The sequence below is a fragment of the Polypterus senegalus genome, chromosome 11 (genome assembly GCF_016835505.1).
Source record: "Polypterus senegalus isolate Bchr_013 chromosome 11, ASM1683550v1, whole genome shotgun sequence".
Classification (NCBI taxonomy): Eukaryota; Metazoa; Chordata; class Cladistia; order Polypteriformes; family Polypteridae; genus Polypterus; species Polypterus senegalus.
This window is the reverse complement of record NC_053164.1, coordinates 13272558-13288872: the sequence shown is the minus strand read 5'-3', so window position 1 is coordinate 13288872 and position 16315 is coordinate 13272558. Positions and strand designations below refer to the sequence as shown.

The 16315-nt window shown below is 42.2% G+C and overlaps 1 protein-coding gene across 1 annotated transcript in view; it reads left to right on the top strand.

Annotated features, from left to right (window-relative positions):
* LOC120539715 (putative nuclease HARBI1) overlaps positions 1–15746 on the top strand; it is a 59046-nt gene extending 43300 nt beyond the window's left edge. The window contains exons 3-6 of the mRNA XM_039770098.1: positions 14266–14301; positions 14988–15100; positions 15184–15295; positions 15370–15746. Of these exons, the coding sequence (XP_039626032.1) occupies positions 14266–14301; positions 14988–15100; positions 15184–15295; positions 15370–15746 (638 nt within the window). The remainder of the gene's footprint in view (positions 1–14265; positions 14302–14987; positions 15101–15183; positions 15296–15369) is intronic.
* The last annotated feature ends 569 nt before the right edge of the window (positions 15747–16315 follow it).

Below are 16315 nucleotides of genomic sequence, written 5' to 3'. Positions count from 1 at the left end.
GACTAAGGGATGGTTCAGCTCCCCCAGACTGCGAGGCCATGAGCTCTGCCATATTTTGGAATTGTTTACTCCAGACCGGCTGGGGAAGCCACAGGGTAGTGTTTCCAGGAGCAGGTAGCAGGCCACCTGTTCTATTACATGGGAGGGCTTGTTCTCCTGTGGCTGTAGCCACTGCCCTACCTTTGCCCATAAGGACTAGGTTTGTTGAGGGATCAGCCGCTCTGGGCCAAACCTCCAGTGTCTCATCTATCTATCTATCTATCTATCTATCTATCTATCTATCTATCTATCTATCTATCTATCTATCTATCATATAGTGCTTTTCATATCTATCTATCTATCTATCTATCTATCTATCTATCTATCTATCTATCTATCTATCTATCTATCTATCTATCTATCTATCTATCTATCTATCTATCTATCTATCATGGTTAGGTAAATTTGAATTCTTAACAGTTTCACAAATCAGACAAAGAGGCAAACCAAAAATTATAGTCACAAGCATTTGCCAAGTTTTGCCCTAATTGTCACTAAAGGTGTTGTGGAAAGAAACCTTAAACCGTAAATCATTATTTATAATGGTAAAAGTATGCCAGTGTAAAGGAAGAGCGCTTACCGTTTGTATACAATCCCTACAGATTTTATTTTTTTCTCCAGCCGTCTGGAGTTTTTTGTTTTTTCTGTCCCCCCTGGCCATTGAACCTTACTCTTATTCGATTTTATTGTTGATTTATTTTGGTTTATAATTGTGTCTTTCATTTTTCTATTCTTTAATATGTAAAGCACTTTGAGCTACTGTTTGTATGAAAATGTGCTATATAAATAAATGTTGTTGTTGTTGTTGTGTGTTGAATGAGCTGCCACAAGAATGCTGGCCCGTCTAGCGGGTGAGCGCTGTGAGGTGTGTTGAGTCTGGACACACATGGAGCCGGTATAATGGCCAGTACTGGTAACTTACAGTCCAAAATTTCAAGTCCAAAGTCCTCATGGTTCTGGAGATTTAATGATGAGTGGGTCAGTGGTATTTGGCTTTTATATATATATACAGATGCTACATATGGTGGTCAGTGAGAATGGGAAGAACTGGGATCAGCTACTCCCCCTCGTTCTATTTCCTTACAGGGAGGAATCAGAAGCCACTACAGGGTGTTCCCCTTTTGCATTGTTATATGGATGACAACTCCAGTGGTTATTGGATATCTTAAAATAAGGTTGGAAGGATGAGTCCACAAATATTTTGGAATATATCACACAATTATGTGATACATTTACTAAGATTCAACCTATCTTAAAATAAATTTTTAAGCATGCACTAACAGCACAGGTCCTATTACAGTCTTGGTACGATGCTCAGTGAATTACGTGTTATGGTGCTTATTTCCTCCTCCCATTCTAAATTATTGGCCCATTGGCAGGGTCCTTAAAAATTAAGGGAAAAAAAAAGGACTGGTTGATTATTTGGAGAAACAACCAAATTGTGACTTCCCAATTGGATTTACTATATCAATCTGTTGAAACAGTGGAAGGAAAGGGAGCCTGACCCTTACTCTGGTCAACCTCATTCTTCCTTTGTGCAGAAAAGTGTCCTTAATTTTTGACCCAATTTGACACCCAGCCAAGAGATCTTGAGGCGACAATATTGTCTGTCCCAGAATTGGTAGATAAGAAGCTTGGAAGGACTTCTCTGATAATGCATAACATCATTATAGAGCCGGGGTAGTCAAACAAGAATGCTTGCACAGCCTACCGGAAGCAAAACGTGTAAAAGTGGACCTTATTCATATTCCTATGAATGCCTGACCTTGGTGTGATAGAGGAAAGTTTTAGTCTCTGGTTTAGTCCAATTGTGTTGGTCCCTAACCCTGACGGCAGTTTGCTCTTTTGCAATGACTTCCATCGACTCAATCAAGTCTTCCAGTCTGATGTTTATCTGAGCGGCTGGGCAAGACACAATTTTTGACCATGCTTGACAAGATGAAAGAGTACTGGCAAATTTCTTTAACCGAATCTACTAAGTTAAAGACCACATTTAGTAATCCCTAGTGGGCACTGTCAATATTGTATCCTCCCTTTCAGTTTGCACGGGGCCCTTATGACTTTCCAAAGTCTGGTGGACAGAGTGCTGGAGCCCCATAATTCCTACTTTGATGCCTACCTGGATGATGTCGTCATCTATTCCGGCACATAGCAGGAACACATACAGCACATCCGAGCTGTGCTTCAGGCACTTAGTGAAGCCTGTCTTCAGGTCAATCCATGGAAGTGTTACTTTGGATTGACAGAGGCCAAGTATTTAGGCTAATTCGTGGGTGGAGGTAATACGTGCCCGTAGTGCTCGAAGGCTGATGCCATTATGAAATGGTTTGAAAACCAAGTGACAAATGCAAGTTTTCTTGGGGTTAGCGGCGAAGTGGGCAGCACCCTTCACAGTTTTTAACAAAGAAATGGGCCGAATACAATGGGATACTAATGTACTCAGGCCATAACCTCTTTGAACTCCTCCCATTTGCCAGATGTTATAAAGTAAAATACACCAAAACAAGCAGGACTGAATGAAGTAACTGCTTCTTTCCATAGGCCATCTCACTGTGAGAACCCCGCTCCCAACTCACATACATATCTTACAATATTCTTACACATAGCTAATGCATAATTAAATATTTATCCTAGTGTTTAAGAGCACTGCCTTGTACTTTATATGCATATGTTTCCATTCTTTGTCTTTTATTTATCTCAGGTATGTCTGTGGGTATGTCTGTTGTGGACTCGGACCCGGGCACACACAGACGGACATCATAAGCTCCACCACACAAGTCCATATACGTGCACCACAAACCCCAGTGCCTATTGCACCACTCCCCCAATGTCCAGGTCTCACAGTCTTTGTGCCTTCCTGGCCGCCTCCAGTCCTCTCTCTCCATCTCCGTCTCTCTTCCACCCGACTTCCACCTTCGACTGAAGGGAGGCGGCCCCTTAAATAGGAACCGGGATGGGCTCCAGCTGCTTCCTGGCACTTCTCCGTAGACACGACCCAGTGTGGCGGAAGTGCCGGCTGCGCACCCGGAAGCCGTCCGGGTGTCCCCTGTCGTCCTCCCCCCAGTACTTCCTGGTGTGGCGGAAGTGCTGGGCTCCAGGGATATTCAGGCACCGGGACGCCGACTGGCAGTGGCCAAGGGTCCCTACAGGGCTGGGCTTCCAAGCCCTTTACCCGAGGCCCCCAACACAACCAGGGCTGATGCCCCCTCGTGGTCTGGAGGAGGCACAAGCCACACTGTCATGTAACATGGTTAAATGTGATTATGAGTCTTAAATTTCTAATTTTGTTCTGATTCTTCACAATAATCTAATACAATCCCTCAGACAGACAAGTTCTGTTCTGATGTGTCACATAAGGGTAACCAGAACATGGACTTCTGTCTGTCTTGCTGCTCTTCTGACACTGGGACACAGTGGAGCAGCTAAATCCATAGAGTCTGACACCTCTGAGACATGAAGTGCTTGCCTACAGAATGTCTAAAGCCCTTTCTGTTGCTCCTGGTAATGTTCAAAGTATTATGAAATATGCAGTAAACTGACCACGTTTGGCTTTTGTCTTGCTGTGGCCTTAATAAACTGCATTTAAATTTGATCTGGTCAAGCGAAAACTGAACCTGAGGTTCTATGGTGTGCTTGGCAGGTTATAGCGTTTCACTGCACAAGCAGAAATTGCTGGTCATTGTGGTGGTGACAAATGGACTGATTTTTATGAGAGTGCATGATATAAATTAAACAAATAAAAACAATTTTAAAATGAGTGTAGGCCATTGTGCTCTTGTGAACCTTCAACGCTGTATGAATTCAACCTCATGGCTTGGTTTTTGCTCACCCGTGGGAACTTGGCTCTCAGGATCCTCATTGTTGAAGACCAGAGTGGCTGAGTCAGGCCCAGAAAATGCCAATGCCAACCTGGCTGCAGCAAATAGAGTATCATTTAAGGAGGGTAGTACTGGAACATGTGCCTGTCAGGTGGGTTGCCATCCAGGATCCCAAGCTGTTTCGTCGTGTAGTGGGTGAGGCAACACTCTGTCCCAGTGCATGCTCGCCAAGCTGCCCTGACCTGACTTGTGGGACTTTCTGTATTTAATCTGTCTTTTGTATTTTTTTGTAGTTTTTAGTTATGATCTTCTCCAAAATCAATTGTTTTTTTATGTAGTTAGTAGCATACCGATCGTACGGGCGCTAATTAATGGTATACCCCTCAGATGGTATGTACCAGGTTTCTCTGTTAAGATGCCAGACGCATGGTGATTGCTGTAGAAGTAAGTCATATTTTCAGCTTTTCAAATGATTTTTTATTTTATGTGTATATAATTGAGATATGCTTAAGTGTGTAATAAGTCACATTTTCTTCCATGTCCTTACATGTAGTTTTGTATTTCTAATTAAAAAAATTAAAATAACTTAGAATGTATTCTTTTAGCATGGCACCATGGTGTTTAATGTCATTTAGTGTAGTGTACATGGCCATGTGTATATTTTGAGTTTTAATTTTTAATTTAATTCTTACTTTATTTGTTTTGTATTAATGGTTGTGTTTATATTAATTACTAATCAATCTGATTTATTATTTAATAGGCATTGGGGAGAAGGTGTTTGTGCGATACCCTGTTCTCTTTTTGCTTTGCACTTTCCCCCACCATAACCTATCATCTATGGGGGAGAAGAGAAGCGAAATGTTTAGAGTCATCAAAAATTTCCATCTCTGGTTTTCAATGGATCTCGATGTTTTACCGGAAACATCGATATCTCGATGATGGGTGTGTGTCTGTCTATGTGTGTGTTTGTGCCTCGGTGTCACAGTTTCTTGAGGACGGTCTCAAGCTAAAACGGATGATTGGAAAAATACCAAACTCAAAACTTAAGCCTGTTATGAGATGACGACGTGCTGAGTAGTTTTTGAGCCAAATCGTGCAAGAGAAAGAGGCACTCTAGAGGAACCCTCAAATACCATAATTCTGTAATTTATTATGAATTCTTCTTGTCAATTGCTATCGTAGTGACCTGTTTTATAGTCAGACAGTTCAGCATCAGAACGCTAAATGATTATTGAAATGTTATAACATGGTTCCTAGGGTGTAAAGCGTACTGACGTTCACATTGAAAATTTTTTGTTTCTGGAAAGATATGCTACTTTATATTTGTTAACAAAATAAAAGATTGTAAAGTCTTGGTGTGTGTGTGTGTGTGCGCCCTGCCCAGGGCTTTTTTCCTGCCTTGCACCCATTGTTGGCTGGGATTGGCTCCAGCAGACCCCTGTGACCCTGTAGTTAGGATATAGCAGGTTGGTTAATGGATGGATGGATAAGACAGAATATTTTTATTGTGTAAGGTGTGGCAAAGGCACTATATAGGCATCGACCCGACACAGACTGACAGCAAAGGCATGCCTAAAAGTAAACAAATAGGTTTTTAATTTTTCTTCAGCCATGGGGCACATCGTCCCCGTGTCCCACAGGCCCAACACAGTCCCAAAACACCACCAAAGAAAACACCAAAACCACCCAAAAATCACTCCTCTTCCTTCTCTCCTCCCAGGCAGCTTTGTCCTCCTGCTCCTCCCGACTCTGGCGCCCGGAGTGGTGACTGTTTGCTCCTTTTATAGCCCACCCGGAAGTGCTGCAGGTGCTTGTTGACCTACTTCCGGCTGCACCTCCTGGTGTGGCTGGTTCCCGCCCAGACGAGATCGTTAGGCCGTGCAGCTCGCCCAACAGGAATGAGCTCCGGTGTTCCAAAATATTGGTCCCGATGCAACCCAGGGGGGCTGCCAACAAGTGTTCTGGGGGACGTAGTGTGCATCCCATGACTGCTTCCAGTGTCAAAGGGGCGTCCTGACCGGGCATGGGTTCCAGCCATCTGCCACAAAGGATATCCATCCATCCATTATCCAACCTGCTATATCCTAACTACAGGGTCACGGGGGTCTACTGGAGCCAATCCCAGCCAACACAGAGTGCAAGGCAGGAAACAAATCCCGGGCAGGGCACCAGCCCACCGCAGTCCTAAAGAAATGTGAATAATGTAAGTAGCTCTATATGTAATATGTTTATTATGTTATGGAAAAAGCCAGAAGATGTTGGGGAATTGGGGGGAACTGTCTGTGTGATGCCCTGTTTTCTTTTTTTGTTTCTGGAAAGAGAAAGAAAATAATCTTCAAATTCTCCTCTACAAGTCTTAGTTGACTTCTTCCTGACACAACACAGAGTGGGATGGATTCCAGTCACTTACTTAATAGACGTTTGTGTGTGTGTGTGTGTGTGTGTGTGTGTGTGTGTGTTCTAATCAGGTCAAATCAACTGAACTGACCACTGGTGGACTCCAAACAAGGTGCGTAAACATCTTAGTGTTGGACCTGAGCTAAATTTCAAATGTCCTAGGAAAGGGTATGAATGTTTGTGTCGATTGTGGCCTTTCAGTTTTTTGCAAACATATCTAAATTCCTCTTTTCAAGCTCTCACTCTGGGATGAAAAATAATTGAAATGATTTTGGTATAAGGCTGCAACATACGAAAATGTGAAAAAAATGAAGGGGCCTGAATACTTTTTGAGTCCACTGAAGACCTTGAGTTCCCCTCTTTCCAGAAAATGTAGTGTCTCATTTTTCCATCAGTGAATATATTAAAGAAATGCGCTTCCTGTAAAGTAAAAAATACACGGTTAAGGGTGATTGACAATTAACTACAAATCAAACTTGCAGCCAGTGTTTTCGCAACTCTGATATCACCTGACGCTCAAATGCCTTGAGGACATGATGTGAAGACGGAGCCTTGCATATACCTGAAGATTTGTTACTCCCGCAGTGTTTGTTTTACAGTAAACAGTAACGTTTGCTACTCCAGTATGTAATCTTGCTTTGTATCTCCTTTATCACATCTCCTTGCTATAAGTCATCCTATTATGACAAGTCACTTGTTATTTTTGAAATTATGACTTGCAAAGTCATGCCAATCATGCATCTACAACAGTTTCTCTGCGGATCAGGTTTATCAAGTCTGTGTGCCATTTAGCCTGCAACTCAAGGCATGTAGGAGCAGAAGGAGAAGTAGATTATAAGTTAATTTGGTTTTCTCAATGTATAGCTTTTTTGACAAGCTGTTTGGGTAACTGGTCCAATTTGCCCCATGTGGCCGTATGAATGAGAGGGCCCTGTAATTCTGCAGGCTGGGATAGGTTCTGGTCCCCATTCGCTTAATTGGATTAAGACGGTTTATGGGCATTATGTTTTACTGTAAATAACTGTGGCCTGCAGGGGGCACCATTGAGCCCCAAAATCCCAGACACAATTACAGCACCACAGTCCCAGGTCAAGTGGGTGGTGGAGATCCTCTGCTACTACTTATGGGGTCAGCGGTTTACCATGGTGACTGACCACGCTCCACTCCTGTGGCTCTACAGACAGAAGGATACAAAAGCCCAGCTCACTCGGCAGTTTTATTAGCTTGCAGCAACTTGCTTTTCAAGTCTGCTACCGTCACGGTGCTACACACATCAATGCTGACGTTCTCTCGCATCTGGCTGAGCCCAGTTTATGCGGTGACTTTGTATGAGCCAAGCTAAGGGGGAATGTGACATTTTTCAGCTCTTTTGAGACACTCCCCAATGGTGATGCAGGATGAAACACAATTAATGTTTCTTAGAAAGAGTTGCTTGTCTGTTGCCAAGCAAGCCGCAGGTTTGCAGCACCACCGAGGCAACTGCAAGTTCACAGGCTCCCCATATAACAAGTCTGTCATCCGATGACCTGGCCTCGTCTCTGTTTGTTTGCTCTGTGTGTATCGAAGTGTATTGATTCTTAGATGTCTCTCACACTTTTGTTGTATTTCTGATTGTCTCATTTCTTATTCTGTTCTTTTTTGTACTTCCACGCATCCATCTCAACATTCGTATTTCTGCCACATCCAACTTCTGTGCTTCCTTTACTATCTGTGCCTCAGCCCGGTAATTCATTAGTGGTCTTACTACTGTTATGAAAAACTTAACTTTAACCCTCTTCAATCTCATAATACTCCACATACCTTCTTCCAATTGTTCCATCCACACTGCACTCTATGGGTTATCTCTGCATCTAATGTTCATCTTGGGCTACCACTGATCTTAGATACTTACATTTATCCACTCTATTTAATAGCTCTCCCAGCTGGCTAGCTTCAGAATCCCGATCATCACTAAATTTCATATATTCTGTTTTCTTCTTCCTATTAATCTTCAATCCTCTATCTTCCAAAGTCCTTCTCCATTCTTCCAACTTCCTCTCCACTCCCTCTTTTCTGGTGCTATGCAACATTATGTCATTGGCAAGATTGGTCTTTTACCTCATGCTTCATCGCATCCAGATCAAAGAGGTAAGGATAGATAGATAGATAGATAGATAGATAGATAGATAGATAGATAGATAGATAGATAGATAGATAGATAGATAGATAGATAGATAGATAGATACTTTATTAATCCCAAGGGGAAATTCACATAATCCAGCAGCAGTATACTGATACAAAGAAACAATATTAAATTAAATAGTAATAAAAATGAAAAAAAAATAAAAATTAAATTAAAAAAGCCGACAATAACTTTGAGTAATGTTAGCATTTACTCCCCCGGGTGGAATTGAAGAGTCGCATAGTGTGGGGGAGGAACGATCTCCTCAGTCTGTCAGTGGAGCAGGACGGTGACAAAAGTCTGTGACTGAAGCTACTCCTCTGCTTGGAGATGACACTGTTCAGTGGATGCAGTGGATTCTTCATGATTGACAGGAGTTTACTTAATGCCCGTCGCTCTGCTACAGTTGTTAAACTGTCCAACTTTACTCCTACAATAGAGCCTGCCTTCTTAACAAGTTTGTCCAGGCGTGAGGCGTTCATCTTTATGCGGCCTCCCCAGCACACCACCGCGTAGAAGAGGGCACTCGCCACAACCGTCTGGACTTAAAGAAGATCCCTGGTGCAGATCTTCTCTAACTGGGATCTTGTGTGTTACCTCAACACGGTCTTTAACCCGAGTCCTCATTTCCTCATACGTATCCTGGATAATCCACACACACTTCTCTGGTCCTCATTTCTGTCGCCCATGCACCTCCAGACCTATTGACATGGCACTCTATTATAAGCTTTCACCAAATCAATAAGCAACTAATGCACATCTTTTTGTTTGGATAAAACCTTCTTGCAGTATACAATATATTTAACAGTACCTACAGTACAGGCCAAAAGTTTGCACACCCCTCCTCATTCAATGTGTTTTCTTTATTTTCATGACCATTTCCAGCACTCCATCACTCTCCTTTTTGGTCAAATAGCCCTTACACAGCCTGGAGGTGTGTTTGGGGTCATTGTCCTGTTGAAAAATAAATGATCGTCCAACTATTCTGACTTCTGCACAACACAACTGCTGGTCCCAACCCCATTGATAAAGCAAGAAATTCCACTAAATAACCCTGATAAGGCACACCGGTGAAGTGAAAACCATTTCAGGTGACTACCTGTTGAAGCTCATCGAGAGAATGCCAAGAGTGTGCAAAGCGGTAATCAGAGCAAAGGGTGGCTATTTTGAAAAACTAGAATATAAAACATGTTTTCAGTTATTTCACCTTTTTTTGTTAAGTACATAACTCCACATGTGTTCATTCATAGTTTTGATGCCCTCAGTGAGAATCTACCAATGTAAATGGTCATGAAAATAAAGAAAACACATTGAATGAGGAGGTGTGTCCAAACATTTGGCCTGTACTGTAGATATTTTCAACATATTGTTAAATATACTGGTCAATTATTTATATTGTGGGATATTTTAAAAATATATTAAATTGCTATTGAAAATATCAGTAACACTGTAGTTTAGATAATACAAAAATACAATTATTTAATTTCTTTTTATTTAACAAGACTTAACAAAGGCTTCATTTGGTCTTCGTAATACTTATTAAGCATCAGTTGGTCAGTTATTCATCTCTGTGCAGCGTGGCATATTCACACAATCGTAAAATTACTTGGTAATAATGTAGGAATTTTTGATGATTAATAATCAGTAAAACAGCCACCCAGGAGGACACCATAATAATGTAGGATTTGAAAAAGATATTTTTAACTTAGTTAATTATTTATCAGTTTTGCCTTTGGAAATACTGGCCATTAATCTAATAATAATAATAATCTTTTTTTTAATTTTAGTGATTTTAATGCAATCACACACCATTCCATACAAATAGATCAATTTTTAAAAAAATAGGATCGAAAACAAATCAACCTCCACCCCTGAGGAAGAGAGCATGACCAGAAGAGTAAAACCTAATGCTAGTAAAAATAAGTAAATAGATGAATTAATAAGTGAATAAAGATTAATGGGGCGGCACGGTGGCGCAGTGGTAGTGCTGCTGCCTTGCAGTTAGGAGACTCGTGTTTGCTTTCCGGGTCCTCCCTGCGTGGAGCTTGCATGTTCTCCTCATGTCTGTGTGGGTTTCCTCCCACAGTCCAAAGACATGCCGGTTAGGTGCATTGGCGATCCTAAATTGTGCTTGGTGTGTGTGTGTGCCCTGTGGTGGGCTGGCACCCTGCTGGGGATTTGTTCCTGTGTTGGCTGCGATTGGCTCCAGCAGACCCCTGTGTTAGGATATAGTGGGTTGGAAAATGACTGACTGACACCTAATTAGGGAGTGAAATACATGTTTTGTACCCTTTATATTATATTTATTATTCTACTCTCTCTATATATAATCCTAAGCCTAAAAGTGCAACGATTTTGTGCAACAATTTTATGTGACTTTTTATGTCATGTTTTTTTCACGCTTTAAATTGGGCTTATTTTAAAACCTACTGTGGTCCCAGAAGGACCAGAGGAGGGCTTGTGCCTCCTCCAGACCATGAGGGGGTGTCCATCCTGGTTATGTAGGGGCCTCGGGTAAAGGGCTTGGAAGCTTAGCCCTGTAGGGACTCGTGGCCACCGCCAGGCGGCGCCCCAATGCCGGAGTATCCCGTGTGGGACCCGGTCGGGGCTGGAGCCCGGCCGGGACGCCCAGGAGGACCAGAGGAGGGCTTGTGCTTCCTCCAGACCACGAGGGGGCGATCGCCCTGGTTGTATTGGAGGCGGCGCCCAGGTGCCTGAGGAACCCTGGCCCCAGCACTTCCGCCACACCAGGAAGTGCTGGGGGGAAGACGACAGGGGACACCCGGATGACTTCCGGGTGCGCAGCCGGCTCTTCCGCCACACTGGGGTGTGGCCAGGACTGATTGCCGGGAAGCAGCTGGAGCCCATCCTGGTTCCCATTTAAGGGGCCGCCTCCCTCCAGTCAGTAGTGGATGTCGGGTGGAAGAGGACAGAGCTGGAAAGAGGACGGGAGGCAGTCAAAGAGAGAGGGGCACAGTGATTGAGAGGCCTGGACTTTGGTGAATCGGTGCAAAAGGCACTGGGGTTTGTGCACTTTAAATCTTGTATATTATAGTTGTAAATAAACAGTGTGTGGTGGAACTATTCTGTTTGTCTGTCTGTGTCCGGGTCCCAGTTCACACTACATATATATGATTGGTATCATTCTTTTTAGAGTTTATCGAACTTTAATGTGATGTTGTTAGATTTTCAGATTCTTCTTCCGTTCTTCCGCAAGACAAGACTTTGTGCCAAGAGATTTAACCACACCTAGGGCCAGAAATAAAAGACAAAGAGTGGGACAGCTGCTGTACAAGCTTTTTAATGTTCGAAGTGCTGTGCGAGATGCAGATCATGTGGCACGGCAGCAACAGCACCAAGACAGCAGCTGATCGAGCAAAGAGGAGTTAAAAAAAACTATTTGTCTCCCACTGTATCATCATTTAAGAAGGGGTTTTGGAAGAGCGACCGCATCACCTTGGGGTGCATTTAGCTCCCATCTTCACAACACGAGTGGCAAAGTGGCTGGCGAGTGAAGCGAGCAGGGGGAAACTCCCTAGTATATATATTTATATATATTGTCACGCACGTGTGTTTAGGAGACAACTAAAGGGCTTGAATACATGTGATTCCACGCCGGACCAGGGGGTTGCAAAGGGCACTAATTTTCCCTCTCGATCTTTTGCAGACCATTCTCGGGAAATCCCGCCCGGCTCTGGGGCAGCCAAAGACGTCACGTCCGGTTCCGGTAATGATGACATCACTTCCTCCACTTGCCTTTAAAGCTGCCATCTTGTGTCAAGAGAATCAGTTTTGTTTTCGACTCTGTATGATAAACATGTCTGCTTTTTTTAATCAGTTTTGCAGCCGGGAACAATTATATGGGTGGCTGCCCCAAATCTTCGCAATGTCTTATGGTCATTTTTGTGATAAAATATATATATATATATATATAAATATATATATATATATATATATATATATATATATATATATATATATATATACAGTGTATATACAATATATATATATATATATATATATATACTATATATATATATATAATGTCACAATAACGAGACATACTCAAGATAAAGATTTGGGGCAGCCACCCGTATAATCTGGTATCCCGGCTGCAAAAGTCATTCTTTTTATGAGAATATATAGCACTGAACTGCATACAAATGAGTCCAAAACAAGACTGAGGGAAAAGGGAAAAGGGGCAGGTTTTTAAAGGGGAAGACAGGAAGTGAGGTTATAAGGATCGAGCACGTGGTCTTCAACCATTGGATCACAGCCGGACGTGACATCAGAGGGGCCGGAGCTGGTGAGGTCGACTTCCATTGGCTCGGTCCCGGAAGTGATGTCAATAGAGCCAGGTGGACTCCCCCGGGAATGGTCTACAGGGAAGGGAGAAAAAGAGTCAGTGTACTCTGCCACATCCCGGCATGCCTCCGAAACTGCCTGTACTCAAGTCCTTTAGCTGTCTCCCATGCGCACGTGTGTGACAATATATATATGTATATATATGTGTATATATATAGTCACACATGTGCAAATAGGAGGAAGCTGAGTGGACCAAGTCAAGGTAATTATCCACCTGGCTAGGGGGTGGCAGGGTGCACTAGTTCCACTTCTGTTATCTCCGCAGGCCAGATATGGGAAAACCTACCAGTGCCCCAGCAATGATATCACTTCCATTTTCCGATGTCCAGACTGACATCACTTTCGGCTCTGGCGACCAGACTGACATCACTTCTGGTTCCATATAAAGCCGCCAACTTTTCCAATCAAGGCAGTTTGACTCAGGAGTCAAAACGATGCACGAGTGCCTTATACAAACCCATTTGCAGCCAGGGACAATATGTGGGTGTCTGCCCCAAACCTTTTTGTATGTTTTGAGACTGTTCTTTTCACAATAGATATGGAAGCAAAGGTCTCTGCTATGGTTTGCATATTTTTTAGCTAGTAATCCACAAAGGGAGAAAATGAACCATGTATTTTAAAACAGTTTTTTTATTCCTAAGCTTACCACAGCCTGCCACGTGTCATCATCAGAGGAAAATGATTAGACTTACAGGAATCAAAGGCAGTATATAGCAAATGAGGGGGTTGAGGCTCGGGGAGGGGGGGCGTAATCAGTAAGATTGTGTTCAGAGGGTGTTGACCATAAAGTCCTTTTGTATTATTTAGGTATTCTTCATTTTAAGCCTGCATATTCTTGGTTTGTGTCCAAATGATTTGATAGCCATGATTAATCCAGCTCTCCAGCTCTAGCACCGTGTCCCACTTAAACATGTGTCCGTTTGAATTGGCATTTGTGTATATCAGAAACCGTGGTTCCTTGCTTCTAACAGCATTGTGATGTTCTTATATGTGTGTTGCAAGTGTTTTAGAGGTTTGTCCCATGCATACAGCTGGGCATGTGCTGCTTGATTTCTGAGGGCTGTGACATCTCCTATGTAAGCATTGTTTGATAGATATATATTCTTTTTATCATTGTGAGTGTCTGTAAATTTTAATTTTCCTTTGGGGACTCTACTCTTCAGAATTGTGATCTATGAAAGCAGCTGGCCGATGTCTTGAGAGAATGTCACATAAGTCTGGCTTAATGTTCACATCCAGGCTTTCTTTGACCACAAAAGAGCTTACAGAGAAGCACTAACTGCTGCCAAGAACACCCTCTATGGCAGAATAATAGAAAGTGACCACGATAACCCAAGGGTTTTGTTTTCTGTAGTTAATAAACTACTCCAACCTGCATCTGGCCCAACTACCTCTTCTACTGAAGTCTGTGAAGAATTCCTCCACTTTTTCTGTAACAAAATTAAAGATCTAAATAAATCAACTAACATAAACACATCATCTGAGGGGTATTCCAGAAAGCAGGTTATGTGACATACCCGGGTAAGTTTAAGGGTAAGTTAGTGGATAACCTCAACTTTCGGTTCCAAAAACGGAGGTAACTTTCTGGGTATGTATGTAACCATAGCAGCTTACTCTCTGAAGATAACCTGCCACCGAGCAGGTTATGTTCCAGGGTAAGTTTGTTTCAGAATGTTACTGAGCATGGCGTGCCCTTTTGATGACGATCCTGTGGACGTGGAAGCACAAATTATCCAAGGTTTTTTCCGCCGGGAGAGAGTAATAAGACCGCGTATTGATGTCTTTTCATTTGCAAATGATTTTTTAAAAGAGCGTTATCGGTTTTCAAAAGAATCGTTAATCTACTTGACCCATCTCTTGGCACCGCATATTGCACATGTCACAAACCGCGGGTCTGCGCTTTGGTTTTTTGCCTCAGGCCATTTTTTGTATAATGTGGGCGATGCAGAGCATGTGGGAAAGGCAACTGTGTGTAGAGCCGTTCGCACAGTATGTCTGGCACTGAAACACTTCTTACACACGTTTGTACAGTTCCCTGGCCATAAACCTCTGCGTGTAATTAAAGAGGAATTCCACAGAGTGGCAGGTTTGTCCTTTGTAGTAAAATTCATGACGCATATTTAATATGTAGTCATACTATTTATATCTATAGATGTATTCATCCTGCACACACACTTGATACTTCCCTATATGACTTTCTATTTCAGGGTTTCCAAATGTAATTGGGTGCATTGACGGCACCCACATTCCTATTAAAGCTCCTTCAATGAATGAGGGAGACTATGTTAATAGGAAATCTATTCATAGTATCAATGTGCAGGTAAGAACTGGATTTTGTGTCCTTAATTTTTTGCCTTGTTAAAATCAGTAAACTCATTACAGTTTTCCACTTTTCAACCACAGGTAATATGTGAGGCAACCCACATTATTACTAATGTTGAGGCAAAATGGCCAGGATCTGTGCACGATGCCAGAATTTTCCGCGAGTTATCATTATGCCAGACATTTCAGCAGGGTATGTTTCGCTTTATGAAATATTGTTTTTTTTCCTTTGCACTATATTTGTGTTGTACACTTGAATCATTACAGGACAGTACAATGGTTACTTGCTGGGGGACAGAGGATACCCTTGTCTGCCCTGCTTAATGACACCCTACCCTGAAGCTGATCCTGGACCACAGACACGCTTCAACCTGGCTCACAGCCGAACACGGGCCAAGGTGGAGATGACCATAGGAATCCTCAAGTCTAGGTTTCAGTGTCTGCGTGGGCTCCGGGTCAGTCCAGAGAGGGCATGCGACATCATAGTGGCTTGTGTTGTGCTTCACAACATTGCCACTATAAGAGGAGAGAGCCACCCTCCTTGTATTGAAGAAGATGGCCCAGAGGAACCCCTACAGATTTTTCCATACAACAGAGATGGAAGACTTTTGAGAGACAGGATTTCTCAGAATTACTTTTATTAAATTGTGTGCACTGGTCTGCGGTGTGGTTCATTTCTTTATTTCCTGAAAAACAATGGAAGCGAAATAAAATGTGTTTTTTGTATTACATTGCTTTATATTTTTATATATATATATATATATATATATATATATATATATATATATATATATATATATATATATATATATATATATATATATATATATATACACACACACTCACGTTTAACATGCAACAGATTAATAATCACACAAGTTCTCACCTTAAGGCGATGCTCCAGTAATTCTATTTCTAATGTTGCTTTTTTTATGGATAGCCTTTTCGCCTCCATTTGAAGCTGTATAAGGTCCATCTCCATGTCACTTTTTCTTATTTGTTTTTGAAGATGGACCTTATACAGCTCCTTTGCTGGCAACTAGGAAGCCAAAAATAATTAAATGAATGAGATTCTGTCAGACAATAACATTAAAATATGGACAAATGCACATAAATTCTTATACTGCTTAGATCGTGCATTGAGGTTGAAGGACCGTCATCTGTGGGCAAATCCCCAGGTATGTACTGTGAAAGGACAATGACAGTTTGTTAC